The following is a 16,935-nucleotide window of genomic DNA, read 5'->3' as shown; positions in this document are numbered from 1 at the left end:
GAAGACAATAGAATCCAGACAGGGAGGTGGGGAGGGGAGAGAGAAGGGAGGGAGATGGGGGGGGGGGTAAATATGAGAAATATGCATGTCAGCACTGCACTGAGATTGCATTAATGGGCAAGTGAGTACAAAATAAAGGCACGATCCTCTGTGTTCAATCTTAGGCATGACTGTGCGGTCTGCTCAGATATACACTGGGAAGGAAAGGGCAAGAGAGTAAGAACGAATAAAGTCCAAAATCCGGGGGAGTGATCTCCCAGCAGCGCTTTCACTTCTGAGCACAGAGGTGAGATCTCCATCTTCTCTCTGGAGGGGAACAGCTAGGAGCACACAGGGCATAAGATCAGTGGAGCAGCTGAGACAGAAGTCTTCCTGCCACCATTTGCACCAGGGAGCCAGGAAACTCCACAGCCTTCTCTGCATAACGTGCCAGGAGAGAGAGATCTCCCAGCAGTGTTTTCACTTCGGAGGTCAGAGGAGTAAGGACACAGGCTTACAGGCCCACAGGAGGAACAAACTCCAGCCAGAGACAACAATACCAACTAGCACCAGAGATAACCAGATGGCGAAAGGCAAGCACAAAAACCCTACCAACAGAGACCAAGACCACATGGCAACATCAGAACCCAGTTCTCCCACCACAGCAAGTCCTGGATACCCCAACACACTGGGAAAGCAAGAGCTTTTAAAAAGCAATTTAAAAAAAAAAAAGATTTAAAATTGTATCTCATGATGCTGATAGAGGGCTTCAAGAAAGACTAAAATAACTCCCTTAAAGAAATACAGGAGAACATCAGTCAACAGATAAAAGTCCTTCAAGAGGAAACACAAAAGTCCCTTAAAGAATTACGGGAAAATAGAAACAATTAAGTGAAGAAACTGAACAAAACCATGCAGGATCTAAAAGTGGAAGTAGAAACAATAAAGAAATCACAAAGTGAGACATCTCTGGAGATAGAAAACCTTGGAAAGAATTCAGGAGTCATAAATGCATCAACAACAGAATACAAGAGATAGAAGATACCATAAAAAACATTGACTCAACAGTCAAAGAAAATGCAAAATGCATAAAGCTGGTAACTCAAAACATCCAGGAACTCCAGGACACAATGAGAAGACCAAACCTAAGGATTATAGGTATAGAGGAGGGCGAGGATTTACATCTTAAAGGCCCAGTAAATATCTTCAACAAAATTATAGAAGAAAAATTCCCTAACCTAGAGAAAGAGATGCCCATGAACATACAAGAAGCCTTCAGAACTCCAAACAGACTGGACCAGAACAGAAAGTCCTCCCAGCACATAATAATCAAAACACCAAATTCACTAAACAAAGAATATTAAAAGCAGTAAGGGAAAAATGTCAAGTAACTTATAAAGGCAGACCTATCAGAATTACACCAGACTTCTCACCAGAGACAATGAAAGCTAGAAGATCCTGGACAGACCTCATGCAGACTCTAAGAGAACACAAATGCCAGCCCAGGCTACTATACCCAGCAAAACTCTCAATCATAGATGGAGAAACCAAGATTTTCCATGATAAGACCAAATTTACACAATATCTGTCCACAAATGCAGCCCTACAAAGGATAAGTGATGGAAAATGCCAACACAAGGAAGGAAACTACACCCTAGAAAAAGCAAGAAAGTAATCTTCTTCCAACAAACCCAAAATAAGATACCCACACAAACATAAAAAATATAGGAAGCAACAATCACTATTCCCTAATATCTCTTAACAACAATGGATTCAACTCCCCAATAAAAAGACATAGACTAACAAAATATTTCTCATGTAAATCTTCAATTTTATCAGAAAATGTTTGTAATTCCCCTTTTTAATTTAGTAACTTATGTCTACCTTTTATCTGTATTATTTTTCATGATAATCTTCAATTTTAATGTCTTTCTATATACTTCCTCTATTTTATCAGAAATGTTTCCAATGTAAATTTTATCACAAATGTTTCTAATTCCACCATCAATTAATTTAGTTTTTACATCAACCACTTTTTATATAAAATTTTCCATGAAATAGTCAATTTTAACGTGTTTGCCTATTTATTTCTTGAATTTTACCAGAAATATTTTCCATGTAAATCTTCAATGTTATCTGAAAATGTTTATAATTTCACCTTCAATGAACTTAGAATTTTCTTTATGCCTATCATTTTATCTATATAATTTCTATGATAATCTTTAATTTTAACATGCTTTTCTATATATTTCTACAATTTTATCAGAAATATTTTCCATGCAAATCTTCAAGTTTATCAGAAAATGTTTATAATTCACTTTTAATCAACTTAGGAATATTTTTATGCCTACCATTGTTATATCTGTATAAAAGTTTCCATGATAATCTTCAATTCTAACATGTTTTTCTACATTTTTCTACAATTTTATCAGAAATATTTTCCACGTAAATCTTCAATTCTATCATAAAATGTTTCTATCCCATATTTCAATTAATTTAGCAATGTTTTACATGTTTACCACTTTACTCCTTTTCCATGAAAATTGTAGATTTTAACGTGTTTATCTGAAATAGTTTCCATGTAAATCTTTAATTTTATCATAGAGTGTTTCGGGTTTGTTTTTGTTTTTTTTTTTTAAAAAGGCATTTCATTGTTAAAAAAAATCCGGAAGTCATACAATCCACCCAGTGAGTATCAGCTACAGGGCTCGCCCAGGCTTCAGTCGGCACCTGAGCAGCAGGGGTGAACACCTCTGTCTTTACTGCACGACTTGCCGCCTCAGCCTTTCCCAGCAATGCGGTGCCGCATGCCCCTTGCTTGCTGCAGCTCACCTGGCAGCTTTAATCTCTTCTTCCAAGAGGGCGGGCAGGGTAGGGCACGGACCCTGAGAGTGTAGGCGAGTGTAAGGGATGTAAAGACACGAGTGAGAAAGTCGCTGCCCCACCCGCAGAAAGGGAGGGCGTGGCGACCGAGGGAACAGAAGTCAGAATCAGAAATAAAATGTTTCTGACAAATGTGTCAAGAGACCTTGGTGGAGAAAGAACGGGGATTTTTGTCACAACAAATACAACTCAGATAACTGGTTTCCATGTGCAAACTAAAGAGAAGCCCTTGTTCGATACACGTGCATGCGCGCAGACACACACACATGCATACACACAACTCAAGTTGCTCAGGAAGCTGTACATAATTGCTAACCTGGATGACTCTAAGAGCAAAACAAGGAGTCAAATCTTTACAACCTCAGTTAGACTTGTTTTTGGAAAGGTAGAACACCAGGGAACAAGCGACCAGGGCAGAAAGCAGAGCCCATCAAAATTAAAGACCGAACATTAAACACTGGAGTTTGGCCCAGGGGAACAGGAGTTTGAAGTCGTGCCTATGAGCCAAGCTGGGATGTGGGGCACAGTATCTCGGACCCACCCACCCTCCGAAAACGCAACAACTGCTGCACTTCACAGTGAGATGAAAAGAAACCAACAGAATAGGGGAATATATATGGTAAAATAAATTTACTTCTAAGCAAACGTGAAACAGATGAGTTTTAAAAGCTCATTTGTGCATAACTGTGGCTGGCTGAGTACCCACGGCCGCCAATAACATGCATGGCCGTCAGTGGACACACTAGAATCACAACAGAGTTGTAGATACAAGCAATGGACTGCTAGCACCCACAAAAAGGGAGCCGGTTCCTGGCCGATGATCCAACAGGGACGAGCCCCAAAAACGTACTACATTCACTGATAAGAAAAGCCAAATACCAAGGCCGAGCATTGTATGCGAAATATCCAGACAAAGCCAGCAGAGAGAGGGCGGGGCGCGGCTCCTCAGCAGGCTCAGGGCTCCTTGGGACGAAGGAGGAGGGACATAGAAGGAGGGATGGTCAAGGAGGGATGGTCGAGATGATCAGAACCTGAATGACCGCAGCAGCAGGACACTGACTGCGCTGTGTGACGCTGCCACTGTGAGACAGGCATTCTGTGATGTCATAGCAGGAAGCTAGGAAAGGAGGAGCTGAAACGTGTCCAAGAGTCAGGCGGAGGCCAGAAGCAAAGGAGAAAGGAAAGGAGGGGAAGGCAGCCAAGATCGCAGGCGAGGCAGGCGAGGCAGGCGAGGCAGGGGGCGTGCTCCGTGGGGGGCCGGTCCGACCTGCGGCTCTCCCCACTTCCTGCCACACCCCCCACCTGCGGCTCTCCCCACTTCCTGCCACACCCCCCACCTGCGGCTCTCCCCACTTCCTGCCACACACCCCCACCTGCGGCTCTCCCCACTTCCTGCCACACACCCCCACCTGCGGCTCTCCCCACTTCCTGCCACACCCCGACTCCCGCCTACCCCACCCACTGTCTGTCGCGGGAAAGCCATCGGGGATCCCTTTGCCCCCTCTGTCCTGGAGACTCTGTGCAAGCTTTCTCTCACCCGGAGCCTTTCCCCATAAGATGCTCTGCAGCCGCGCAAGGCAAGCGCGAGGTCCACAACCCACGCCCGCCCTCACCTTAGTAAGTTCGCGTCTCAGCTCCTCTTGCTCCTCCTCCGTCAGCGTCTCGGGCGCGCTGAGCATGGCCACGGCATCCTCGCCCTCCTCGGCCACTGGCTCTGTCTTCAGCAGACCTTACGGTTAAGGAGAAACAGAGAACCGTGTCAAGTGTGAAAGGGAACTAGAGCCTCTGTGGTTGCTCCACCGTCCCACCCAGAACAAAGCCATTGCGGTTCCAGCCATCCGCTTTCTGTATGTGAGCTCAAGTGAGATCAGGGAAAGATGAAAGAAAAACCCGGGGGGAACCAATAAAAGCCACCAGCGTAGCCCGCTAACAAGTGAACTGAGAAATGTCCTCTGCGTTCACTCACACTTCAGTCTCGGGATAATTATGACAGCGCAGAAGAATGGGGTCCCACCGAGATCCACCATTAAACCACAGTCGACGCGTGCTATAATCCCGCACTCAGACGGAGACAGGACGCGCACTAGTCAAGGCCATCTTCGGCTAAGATCGGGTTCAAGCCCAGCCTGGGTGACAGGAGATCGTGTCTCGACAATACAAGCCGTCCACCTTTAAAATGCTGCCCAGATCAATCAGCAGGGAGTAGACGGAGGACTCCACCCTGCGCGCACACCCGCCCACCCGTGGCCCCTAGAGGAGACTGAGCTGCTTCGCTCCCAGTGCAGACAATCTGCATAAAGGAAGCGACGACTCAGATGCCTCGTGAAACTGCTTCTGCTGCTTTTTCTTTCTGCGTGGTAGACAGAGCAGGAAACTCACAGCCTCTATTAAGCTGCGCTCATCGGGGTGAGCTTTGAGAAGCACCGGATGCCCCTGGGAAGGGCAGCACATGCCTGCAGTCCCAGCGCCCACAGGGCTGAGTGCCCAGCGGCCTGGGGTGACACAGTAAGGCCCTGTCTCAAGGATGCACAACTCTAGGTTTCTGTGTAGAGACCAGGCCAACAGCATGGAGACTTCCATGCACTGTACTCATTCCCTGAACAGCGCCCACTAGGAAGACCACAGTTCTGAAAGGAGTGGCCAGTGTGGGTCAGCTCCCCTTCCCTGCCCAAGTCCCGCCTAAAACAGCGGGTAGAGAGTCGAAAACCCACCAAGCCCCTCAATTCTATTTTTTAAGGTTTGAATGTCAGAGGATGTCCCGCGTGGGATTTATTGCTTATGTCTGGACCTTTGGCCCCTCCTGATGCCTGTTTCTGATCTGTAATGGAGCTTTTAGACAACAGAGTCTCAACAAAGGAAGTGTCAGGAGCAGGTGCTTGGGGTTCATAGCCTGCCTGCCTCTGTCTTCTTGGCTTGCTGACTACAGAGGCAGCTAGGACCCGCCACCCCGTACTAATACCAAGCCCAAAGTGTAACCTGTCAACTCCTGACTGACCTGAAGTGCACCCTTCTCCTCTCAACATGCTTTTCGTGGGTAGTTACCACCAGCAACAAGAAAACAAATCCATATTTTACTCTAATTTTTAAAATCAAAGTGAATTCAAAGAATCCACTTCTTGGTCTCACTATGTACCTGTGTTCTGAAACTCACTGCATAGACCAGGCTGACCTCAAATTCACAAAGACAAAGACCCCCATCTGCCTCCCTGTCTTGTCTGTATCTCTCTGTCTCCCCCACCTCCTCTCTCTGCCTCTCTCTCTCTCTGCCTCTCTCTCTGCCTCCCTCTCTTTCTCTGTCTCTGCCCCTCTCCCTCTCTCTCTCTCTCTCTCTCTCTCTCTGCCTCTCTGCCTCTCTGCCTCTGGACTGCTGGGATTAAAGGCCTGTGCCACCACCACACACAGCCTAACATGTAAAACTTTAGAACAGAAAGCATCAGCCCTGCAGACCATGTTTGTCCCTTGCCTCCGGCACCGAAGTGGCTCTGCATGGGTGATCTGTCACTGACCTGCCTCCTTTAGGTCCGCCATACTGCTATCACACATCTGTCCTTTAAGTTCTCCGCCCTGCTATCACAGACCTTGTTTGCATTGATTTTGACTTTTTCAAAATGTTGTATTGACATATGATTTGATTACTGAATTTCTGGCGCCTTCGTAAACTTTATGCCAGTGACTCACCCTAGCCCGTCTACCCACCCATTCCCAGCATTCCCAGGTCACAGGACCTGCTGCATGGAGGACCAGAGAAGGTCCTTCTCTGCCTGTAAGTTCTTCATCCCATCACACTGACATCGGTGCGCTCCCAGCATGGCGGCACACAGCAGACCAAGGACAAGCGGGTAGGCGGGAAAAGAACTCACTGCGGGACAGGTAGCTGGCACGACAATACACGGCCGAGAGCCGTGTGCAGCTGTGCGCACCTTCCAGAAGCACTTGACATGGGCTTTGTTGTGTACCAACTTTTATCGGTAATTAGCATGATCACTAACAGGGCAGTACCAGAACAGTGGCCCACACACACATGTGCAGAAATTACTAACGGAGCAAACATAACACAAACAAGCCTGTTCACACTGCAACAACAGCAGAGCTTTCAGAAGCAGAGCACCTGGCAGACACAATGGAGGGGTAGGAGAGCTCAGTGAGTAAACTTCCGTACATCAAAGAAAACCAAGGAGCCACACACACACACACACACACACACAAACACACACACACACACCACGCAAGCAGGCCTGGAAAGCTTGAAGGCGACTCCTGGACTGCCTTGGAGAGGCCGGAGATAGACCTGTGGGAGATCGTCCAAGGAAAGCGTCACACAGCCTGTGGAGCCAGCCAGGAGACGGTGTTGACGCGTGTTGTCGTCAGCAAGGCTGGAGGGTCGAGCCACCTAATAAGCTTTTGAAATCAGCATGGTGGGATTTAGGAGTCGCTCCTCTGGTCTTGCTTTGGCCCAGGGTTTCCTCACCATACTCTGCCTCACCCCCACCCCGCCCTACCCCCACCGCTCCCCCTCTCCCCCTACCACCCCGCTCCTCCCCCACCCCGAGAACGGTACTATATATCCAGTCCCCTATGCTCAATCTGCCTTTTGATTTTAATTTTACAGGGGTTAAAGAGCTGGACTTTTAAACCATTGAGACTGTGAAAGACTATGGGGGCTTTTGAAGCTGGACTGGATGCATTTTCCATCGTGCTATGGCTACAAGCCCGTGAGCGCAGGGAGTGGGAGGTGGGGACTGGAGTGAGAACGCCCCCGTCAGCTCACCTGTCTGAAGGCTTGGCCCAGGTTTGTGGAACTATTTGGGAAAGATTAGTTAGTATGGCCTGGTTGGAGGAGGTGTGTCCCTGGGGGTGAGCTTCCAGGTTTCAAAGCCTCCTCCAGGCCCGGCATCTGTTCCGCCCGCCCACCGCCCGCTCCCCCACCCACGCGCTGCTAGCCCGCCGCCAGCCACCGAGCATGTTAAAGCTCTCAGCTGCGGCTCTAGCCTCATGCCTGGCTGCTTCTGGACATGAACCTGGAAGCGAGCGCCCAATTAAATGCTTCCTTTTAAGAGGTGCCTTAGTCATACTGTCTCTTCACAGCAGTGGGGCAGGCAGTATCTAAGAGGAGTCCTCTCTAAGATGTCTTAGAGTCCCCAAGAAGGGTGCAAGTACTCTCTCCACAGCAGAAATCTGATCTCTAGTCTTAAGTCTTTCAGCACTTCCTTGTTTTAGAAACTCAGCGGTCAGCGTCAGCCATAGGGGCAGCTCCTGCCTTTTGCCCCGCACCCAACACCGGCCAGATGGCTGTGAAGCGGGTGTTACTGATTCACACAGTGCCCGGAGCAGAGCCTGTGTGTGTCCCCGTGCTCAACCTCCATGTCAGACACAGGGAGCGAGGTCTGCGGATGCAAACCACCGCGCACGGGAGCCGCCCCGCCCCCAGCCAAACCACCACGCACAGGAGCCGCCCCCAGCCAAAACCGCGCACCGGAGCCGCCCCCAGCCAAACCACCACGCACGGGAGCCAGCACGACACACAGCTAAAATCACGTGGCGACAGGATTCAAATGTGAAACTTTGCCTTCTGCTAAAGCTCTTCCGTGCTTTTAAATAAGCATAATTGTGCAAGTCTAAATAGGCAAAGAGATCAATGCAGTATCAAATTGCTAATGCAAGGGGATCTTCAACTCCAAAACAATCTAATTGGGGGCTGACAAAAGGTGGGAATACTTAATCCGAAAAACATAATTTTGCAGGATTTTAGGTTCTGGATTTTTTAATTGGCTTTCTCAATCAGTAAAGTCCACACAAATATCCCCTAATCGGAAAAAAATGAAGAAAGCAAAAAATCTGAAATACATGTAGCTCAAAATTTCAGACAAGGAATATTGAAATAGTTCATTAAGCCATGTAGAAAGATAGTGCCACACTTGGCTTTGGGACTACCTAGATGACCCGACCTAGCAAAATCAGCCAGCTTTTCTCACGTTAACCTGCAGGGGGCAGCAAATCACTGGCATTAAACTTTAAAGGAGCAGGTTGTTAAAATCCTCCACTGGGGCAGAGAAACCTAGGCACAGCAGAAGAACCAAGCAGGAGGTGCTCAGACGACAGGGAACCGTGCAGTCACCTCTTAGACTACTGACCGCAGCTGGTCCACCAGGGCTCCATCCGAACCTGAGCCAGGAGGTCCAAAAACAGTCATTTCCACGCCACACTTCCTGACTGAATGGGGATTTCTATCGCCACCTAGAGATGAGGAAAAATGCTTGCAGAGGCAGTGCGGCCGCCCCAGTCACCACACACCTGCGCAGGAGATACAGCTGGGGCCTTAACCCAGACAGGCTAATCTGAAAGAAGGCCCCCCAAGTCACTGATCTAAAAAAACAGACACAGAAGGCAATACCTGGACCTCTGCAGCTGGTAGCCATAGTAACACAGCAGAACCTGGGGATGAGGCCAACAGCAGTCTTCAGGCCGGCTCTCAAGCCTGGGCATGCATTTGGCCTAAATAGATCCCTAGGTACTAGCTTGTCTACTATATACTCATCAGCGCACTCAGTGTGGAAGGACGATCTAGTTTAGGCGCATTTGCTCTTTCCTAAAATCCAAGGGAAGCTATTTTAAATGACAATATGACTAATGCCTATTCAAGTTTTTCACACCAGTCATCATGAAGGGAAATTGGCAAGGGATTCTCTGTGTGATCAAAGTTAGTCAGGCCCTCAAACCTTCTCCAGGCCACCTTCATACTTCTTTATAAAACCCAATTAGAGCAAACAAATGCACCATGTCAGTTTAAGCAGAACCCCCGCCCTCACTCTCTGAGCCCTCCGTAACTACCGTTCTCCATCCCCAGGCGATAGTCCATCGTCCTGCCTAAGCCACGCCTTCACTAGAATCATTTTTATTCATTATGAACATGTTCCACAGAAGCAAACAAGCAGATTTAAATCAATATCTAATGAGAACAGTGATTTCTACTAGAAAACTGAGGCCCTCCAAGCTTGCACAGTTTACCCACAGTCAGACCAGACTAGAACTTGAGAGTCTGATTCTCCATACAGTCTCCATACAGTCTGTCTTAGAAAAATACATACGTGGGGCAGGGTAGAGAGCCAGGGCTAACTCTTTCCCCACGGAAGCTTTCTGTGTCTCTGGAAGTCGCATCCGCAGGACTGACTCCGGATGACTAGGCCCTGGGCATCACTACCCCTGCCCCATTACTGATAGTTTACTACTTCCTTAATTGTCTAATGAAGGGGATCGTCCTTCCCCCGTCAGTACTAACCAGGTGTGCACTAACCCTGGTGCGGTCAGTGTGGAGGCGTGGCAGGGCGCATGGCTCACCTACAAAGTCCCTCCAGCAGCAGGGTCGTCCATCAGGAGCACCGGCTGAGGAGAACCAAGAAGCTACGCACTGCCCAACAGCTAGCTGGGGGCGTGGATGCCAGCGGAACCGTCTCAGGATGGAGGTGGAGGGGACGGACCACACAACCCCACTGCGCAGCTTTATGTGCCTCGTGTGGGAGCACTTCTCGGAGACGCAGCAGCACGCCAGCCACGACACAGTTCCAAGTCTGGAGACTGGCCTTCAGTAGCACAGACAGTCCCAGATAATTTTACAGAGGCCTCATTTAAACAAGGTGCAACAGACTGTGTGAGAGGACACACAGTGTTCCTTAAGAACAGCACAGGTCAGACAGCACGCAGGGGGCGTTGTAGAAAAACCTCAACTTTCTTTCAAAATATGCCCAAGAGTATTATAGCCATCACACTCAACCCAATACATCTTCAGTAAGCATTAAGTTTAAAGATTTAAGAGAAGAAAGGGAAAGCATGCTTCTTTAGTTAAGTGGCAACATTTAGCATCCCTATGAAAATAATTCTTATTATGACCTGAAGTATATCAGACTTGCTGGATTGTGCTCAGTGGACCTGCGAGGAGGAAGAAATGGACGGTTCCCCCACAGCAGAAATCTGATCATGAAGGTCACAGGAGGTTGGAGGGGCAGGCGGCCAACAGGGGAGGATCGGGGACCTCAGCCCCGAATAAGGCGCCACATCCAGACTCCTTATCATTTCCTCTCAGAACTCAAGCTGTCTACAACAGAACAAATCTTAGTATTTTACTTAAACACATGTATTAGTTAAAGGTTTAGCTAAAGGAGGTCTCTCTCTTAAGTTCTCAAGAACATAAATCTTACAGGGACAGTGTCTCACTTGATCTAGCCCATGCTGGCATCAATGACCAGAGGCTTGCTCCGCACGCCTGACTCTAAAGTCTTTCGGTTTCGCAATGCAGAACAAGTGTGGGAGCACACTGGGGTTTCTCAGCATGGAAGCGGATGGGCATAGCCTCGTGCCCCAACCTGGACCCCCACATAACTGGCTGGCTCCCTGGGCTTTATTCTGACTAATACTTCCTATAGCAACTATGACTAGCACTTTAGCCATTTTCACATTCTTGTAGATCTGGAAAAGAGTTCTAAAGTCAGTACAGCAATGCATTCCCTTAATCCAAGCAGGTGGGGGGCAGAAGCAGCTGCGAAGCCACAACCTCAGGGCAAGCCTGGACTGCACAGCAAGTTCCAGGGCAGCCATGGGCACACAGAAAGCCCTGCCACAAAAAACAAACAAAAAAACTCGCCAGGTACGGTGGCGGTGCAGCCGTTTAATCCCAGCACTTGGGAGCAGGCAAGTAAATCTCTGTGGTTCAAGGCCAACCTGGTCCACACAGTGAGGTCCAAGCCAGCCAGGGATGCATAGTGGGGCCCTGTCTAGGTCAAAAGATTAGCATAATCTCATAAGCATCGCGCTGCACAGCACACAGCCCTGGCGGAGGGGTGACTGAACAACAAAAAGCGGTGAGCTATGAAATAGGCCGTGTGAGGGCGTCTGTCTGAGGAGACTCTGCCTGTGGCCAGCAGGCTCCGAGACCCTGTGGCTGGTCAGGAGCACGCCCTGAATGAATGAATGAATTACAGAAATGCACACAGGTGCGTGGAAAGAACAAGTCTGGTTCTACTGCCGCCTTTGTCTCTTGAACCTCTTCTTCTGTATGTTGCTTTTTATTCTTTGCTTTTACCGGCAAAGGTTTTCTTACTTAAAACAGATACTAGATGCTACTACCAGCTCCCACCTCACCAGAAGCTCTACCGGAAGACGGCTATTTCCAAAAGTATGTGCTGTGTATAAATACACTGAGCCCGTGCAGGTGTGTAAGGACCCAGGCATTCTACAGAGAGGCACTGCTGCCCCTCCCCCGGCCGTCAGCCTCCTGAAACAACGCACCCCTGAGGAATTGATTTGCTGCGGGATTCTCATGGTGGGGAAAGACTGAAACCCCGGATCCTGCCAGAGGAGAATTTGCCTCCCAGAAAGATTTTACAAGCACTGACAACTTGCAAGGAAGGAATGGAAACACGGTGGTTTCTCAGTGGCTGGGCAGTGCGGCCAAGGCCATTCCCTGACCAGGAGCGCTTAACCATGCATCTCTCTCGCCTGCCTGCGGTTTAGATGTAAGGCTCAGGTCGAGGCCTGCCGATGGGGGACGGGAGTCACCAGACCGCATGTGTTCTTCCAATGAGGCAGCACTGAATCACGAAGCCTGGCTTGTTAGGGCTTCAGGGCTGTCTCTGACTTAAGTAGCCAGTAACTGATGAGGCGCAAATGAATGTCAGAGGGAATAAGGTGACATCAGCAGTTCCCAAATGATTTTGCAGGTTGAGGCGCTCCGCTGCGTGTCAGCCTCCGGACACTAGGGGTCAGTAGCTGCCTCACAACCAAACCAATGCCTGCAGGGGACCAATCTGCCCCAGGCTGAAGATCTGGGCCCTAAGGCACCTGAAGATCTGGACAGACAGACACTGGACCTCTGAGGCATCATCTTTGGAGGATGGTGCTACAGGAACAGAAGCAAGGGCTGTGGAGAGCTGGGCCCCCAAAGGCTGTCATTTCCCCCATGGTTAGCTGGTCTAGAGAAGAAGCAAACCTTAGGGCAAAATGAACCGGGAAATTGTGGTCGAGGTGGCCGGGAACAAAGGAAGCTCAAGAGATGACCCGTTTATCTGGCAGAAGATCCAGGAAGCTCAAGAGCAGAACTGAGTGACGGAGGAAGAAAGGCGACAAAGCAGGAAGGGACACGGTGACAGGTGAAGATGGGGTACGGATGTGGATGCCACAGCAGCCATCAGTGCCTCGCGCGGGGAGATGAAGACATGAAGACAGACAGACAGACAGACAGACAGACAGACAGACGGACACACCAGCAAGACACATTACATTCACAGTTCCAAACTGCTCACTGCCCTCTCCTAGAAACAGGCCTCATTAAATCTTTCACCTTTCAGGGGGGTGAGGGGTCATCTTTAAAAGTCTCCAGTTTCTTCCGAACATCTCTTCCTCCCTCCGAATGTCACAGACAGAACTGGTAGCTGAGGCCACCCACTGAAGGCGCCGCTTGTCAGGCCATGGGGAAGCGTGGGGCGTCTGGAGAGCAGTCCGTGGGCAGCCTTCTCTTCCAGCCCACTCTGGCTTTCATTTGTAAAGGGCAGGGAAGTTGTTCTTTAAGATCCTGCGAGCATAAAAGGCCTGTAGGCCTCAGTTAGCACTTCCCCAGAAGAGAAGGGCTGACTCACGAGAAGCAGGGCACAGCAGAATTAGAAATAAACTCTGAGGTGGGGAGCTGCGGCCTGGCTTTTCATACTTTTCAGAGTTTCAAATCTGTCAGCTTTAAACACAAGACTATCTTTGGTTTCCTACCGGTCCTGGGGATTGAACCTGGGCCCTATGCCTGTGAGGCAAGACTTCACCACGAAGCCTCGACGTCAGCCCGGCTGTCATATTATTTGCACATCATTCCCAAGTCACTAGCAGAGCCAAGGGTGCTAAGGGCCTGTAATGTCCTGAGTCTTCCTGGAAAATTCTTAAGGGGAAGAGATTCCACATAAACAGTAGCCAGGAAAGGAACCCCACAAGGCTGCCAACTCAATACAGTGTTCACAGGCACCTGCAAAGAGTGGGGTGCAGTACTCACGTCCCAGTCAGTGGGACATAAAAACAAAAACAACAAAAACAACAGTAAAACCCCTGACCAGAAAAGATACACTTGGCTGGCCAGCCTGTTCCGTAAGAGCTGTCGGCAGCTTTGGTGGTGGAGCAGACAGGTAGCATGCTCTACGACAGGCCCTGTGCAGATCCCCAACACAGTTAAAAGCAAACACTGGTTTGGGAATCAAAAGAGGAGTGTTAGTGCCAGCTAAGCTCCCCAGATGAGAGCGCCAAACACCTTTCCCACAGCAGTGCTCTCACATCTGTAAAAAAACGACCAGGACGTGTCGTCCTGTGACAATTCCACTCAGTCGTCTGTTCAACAGACATTTGCTTTGCTTTATGTGTATTTATTATTATTGTGGGGAGGAGGAGGAGGAGGAGGAGGAGGAGGAGGAGGAGGAGGAGGAGGAGGAGGACTGTGACAAAGTCTAACTGTTGTAGACAAGGCCAGCTACAAGACTAGTCTTCCGGACTCAGCATGCAAGCGCTGGGCTTCTTGATTCTCCTGCCTCAAATGCCGAGGTGCAACCGCTTGCATTCCAGATGCCAACACGTATCACACATCCATGTTTTCAAACTAGACTGTTAAAGTCACTTAGCAGGAGCACAACAGAAAAATAGACTAGAGAAGTGCCCAAGGGTAGACAGGCACAGGGCAAGGCGCTTTCTGCCTTGCTGAAACCCTCTTTCCCTTTCAGCGCCCGGGTCCTCCCACCCACTGCGGGCCAACTGAGCCTCACCGCTCTCACCTTTGCCCAACCACGGGTTTGGATACAATTCAAAGGATACTTCTTGTTTAGATAAGTGTTCCCGACCTCTGTGAGTAGGATACCTTTTGCATCAGTCCTCTTTGCCTGCAAGCTACCTGCTTATTCAGAAAGTATACTCTGGCCAGGTGGTGGTGATTATGTCTTTAATCCCAGCTCTTGGGAGGCAGAGGCAGGCGGATTTCTGAGTTCGAGGCCAGCCTGGTCTACAGAGTGAGTTCCAGGACAGCCAGGGCTACACAGAGAATGTCTTGAAAACGCACCAGAGAACACTGAAAGGCGGCCATGCACACTCCTAACTAGGACAGCAGGTGGGTGGAGAGCAGCCGGCAAGGACTCAGGGATGCAGGATATCTTCAGGCCTTCGGGACGGAGGCTCACGGAGGCTCACCCACTCTGCCACTCGCCAGCTTTACTGCCGGCTCCACCTTCCCCACTGTGGGCCCTGCTCTGATCACAAGTCAGAACTAGGTCATCTCGCCTTTTAAGTGCTGGCCAACGGGGAAGCCCTGAGGTCCCACATGTGCCGGTCACAGGCAAGGGAAGTGAAAATGAGAAGGGGGAAAAGAAAGCTTTCCCCGTGCCCCATCTCTCTCCGGGCAGACATTACTAACAGCTGCCAGTGTCAGCCTGTAACTGTCAACATCTGTGGGCTTCTGAAAATCCAAGCTCTACCTCAACGGCGGCCACTATCACCAAGCATCGAAGCGTGCTATGTTAGCGCACACCTGTGCTCTGCAAACATCCAAACCCCAAGCAGCTTGGATCAGAGGTGCCACAGTCTGTCCTTTATTGTCTTCTAGGTTTCCCAAGCTCTACTGTTTAAAAGGAACAAAACGTAACCAATTCTCCACAGTAAGGAAATAATTAACTTCTTCTGGGAAAGCCAAGTTGCTTCCTTGACTCCTTACAGAAGGTTCATTAAGTCACCGCCACCCCCTTGTCAGGCACTAGGGTCCTTCCTGCTGGCAATGAGGACTGTCCCCACTTCTGCTGGACCCTATGCGGGGACGACCTGCGCTGATCAACTCCGACAGTCCTAGCCTGGTGCCCGCCTTATGAACAGATCCGTGCCACACCTGGGAAGAAACAACCGCTTCCAAAGGTGTGGTAATTTTTCATTTTTCCTTTCTGGAAACTGTGGGTACAGCTATTTGTCTAAATGGCTTTTGGTCTTCCAAGGGAAAATCCAGGTAGATTTTCACCATGATAATTGTGGTATTATTATGTCACCCTCACCAGGCCCTTGAACGTGGTGAATGTTTTTGGACACCTAAGCATCCTTACCAGGACATAACCTGGGCAGATTTTAAAACTGAACACATTATTTGACCCCAGACCCCTCCATCATCATTTTCCACCACTGCACACATCCGCAGACAGAAACGCTACCAGCTTTAAAATCCAATGTCCCACTACAGTAACAACCAAAACCGCCTCTCCGTGGTGAACCAGTTATTCAGAACACAGTGGCACCTCGGCACGCCTTCACACTAACCTGAAAGTCACATGGACCCCGACTTACACCCGGGTTTGATCGGAGTGAACGGAACTCACTACACAAAATCAGTAGTTACCAAAGCTCTGTGTAGGTGAACCAGGCGGCGAGGCGCTCCCGCTGGGAGAGAGGTACAGGTAGTTCTTGTTCACTCCGGAATCAAAATCAAACGGGGACTGGTAATCATCACACAGCTCCATATCTCTGCAGTCCATCCCAGAGGCAGGCAGCGAGCATGGCTGGCGCTGCAGCCGACTGGAGCCCTGGCCGCGGTCCCGCTGCCCTGTGCAGCCCGGGTTGGGAAAAGGACCCGGCTGGAAGTCGAAGTCCCGCCCAGCTCCGGCCCAGGTGTGGCTTGGGCTCCCAGCAAGCAGACCCGTCGTGACTCCGCCCTCAGGAGGGCCCTAGTCGCCACCTGTTGCTAATTTCTGTGGACAAAGAACAACCCGGGCAGAGGGAGTGGCCTTTCCTCAGTACACAAAGGAGGCCCCACTCTGCAGCCCCGCTCACAAGTGCAAACACTAGATAACTGGCAGGAAGAATGTTTAAAATACATGTTTTTAGAATGGTCAGCTGACCACATCCTCGCTAGGACAGACTTAATCTTCTAGGACAAGGGAGGATTATCTGTCAGTAATCTCCCCGCAGATGCCATCTGGGAGATACTTTTCTTGCACCCGATATTACACACAATTCTGAGAGCTTGGCATCCCGTGCTAGCAGCCAGCCTTCTAAGCAGAAGATGATACAAAAATAAAGCTAGACCCA

General features: G+C 49.5%; 1 protein-coding gene across 2 annotated transcripts in view; it reads right to left on the bottom strand.

Annotated features, from left to right (window-relative positions):
- The window catches only part of Tpd52 (tumor protein D52), an 87,077-nt gene that overhangs the window by 16,246 nt on the left and 53,896 nt on the right, over window positions 1–16,935 (bottom strand). Inside the window, exons 1-2 of one of the 2 annotated variants that reach the window (XM_052180889.1) lie at window positions 4,829–5,029; window positions 4,476–4,591 (exon numbers count right to left, since the gene is read on the bottom strand). In XM_052180889.1, the coding sequence (XP_052036849.1) occupies window positions 4,476–4,591; window positions 4,829–4,889 (177 nt within the window). In that variant the 5' untranslated portion in view covers window positions 4,890–5,029. Of the gene's footprint in view, window positions 1–4,475; window positions 4,592–4,828; window positions 5,030–16,935 lie in introns of those variants that run through there. The other variant, XM_052180890.1, reaches the window with a different exon arrangement.

Source organism: Apodemus sylvaticus, chromosome 4, assembly GCF_947179515.1.
Source record: "Apodemus sylvaticus chromosome 4, mApoSyl1.1, whole genome shotgun sequence".
Lineage (NCBI taxonomy): Eukaryota > Metazoa > Chordata > Mammalia > Rodentia > Muridae > Apodemus > Apodemus sylvaticus.
Note: the sequence above shows the minus strand (reverse complement) of the source record. Positions and strands in the feature narration are given on the sequence as shown.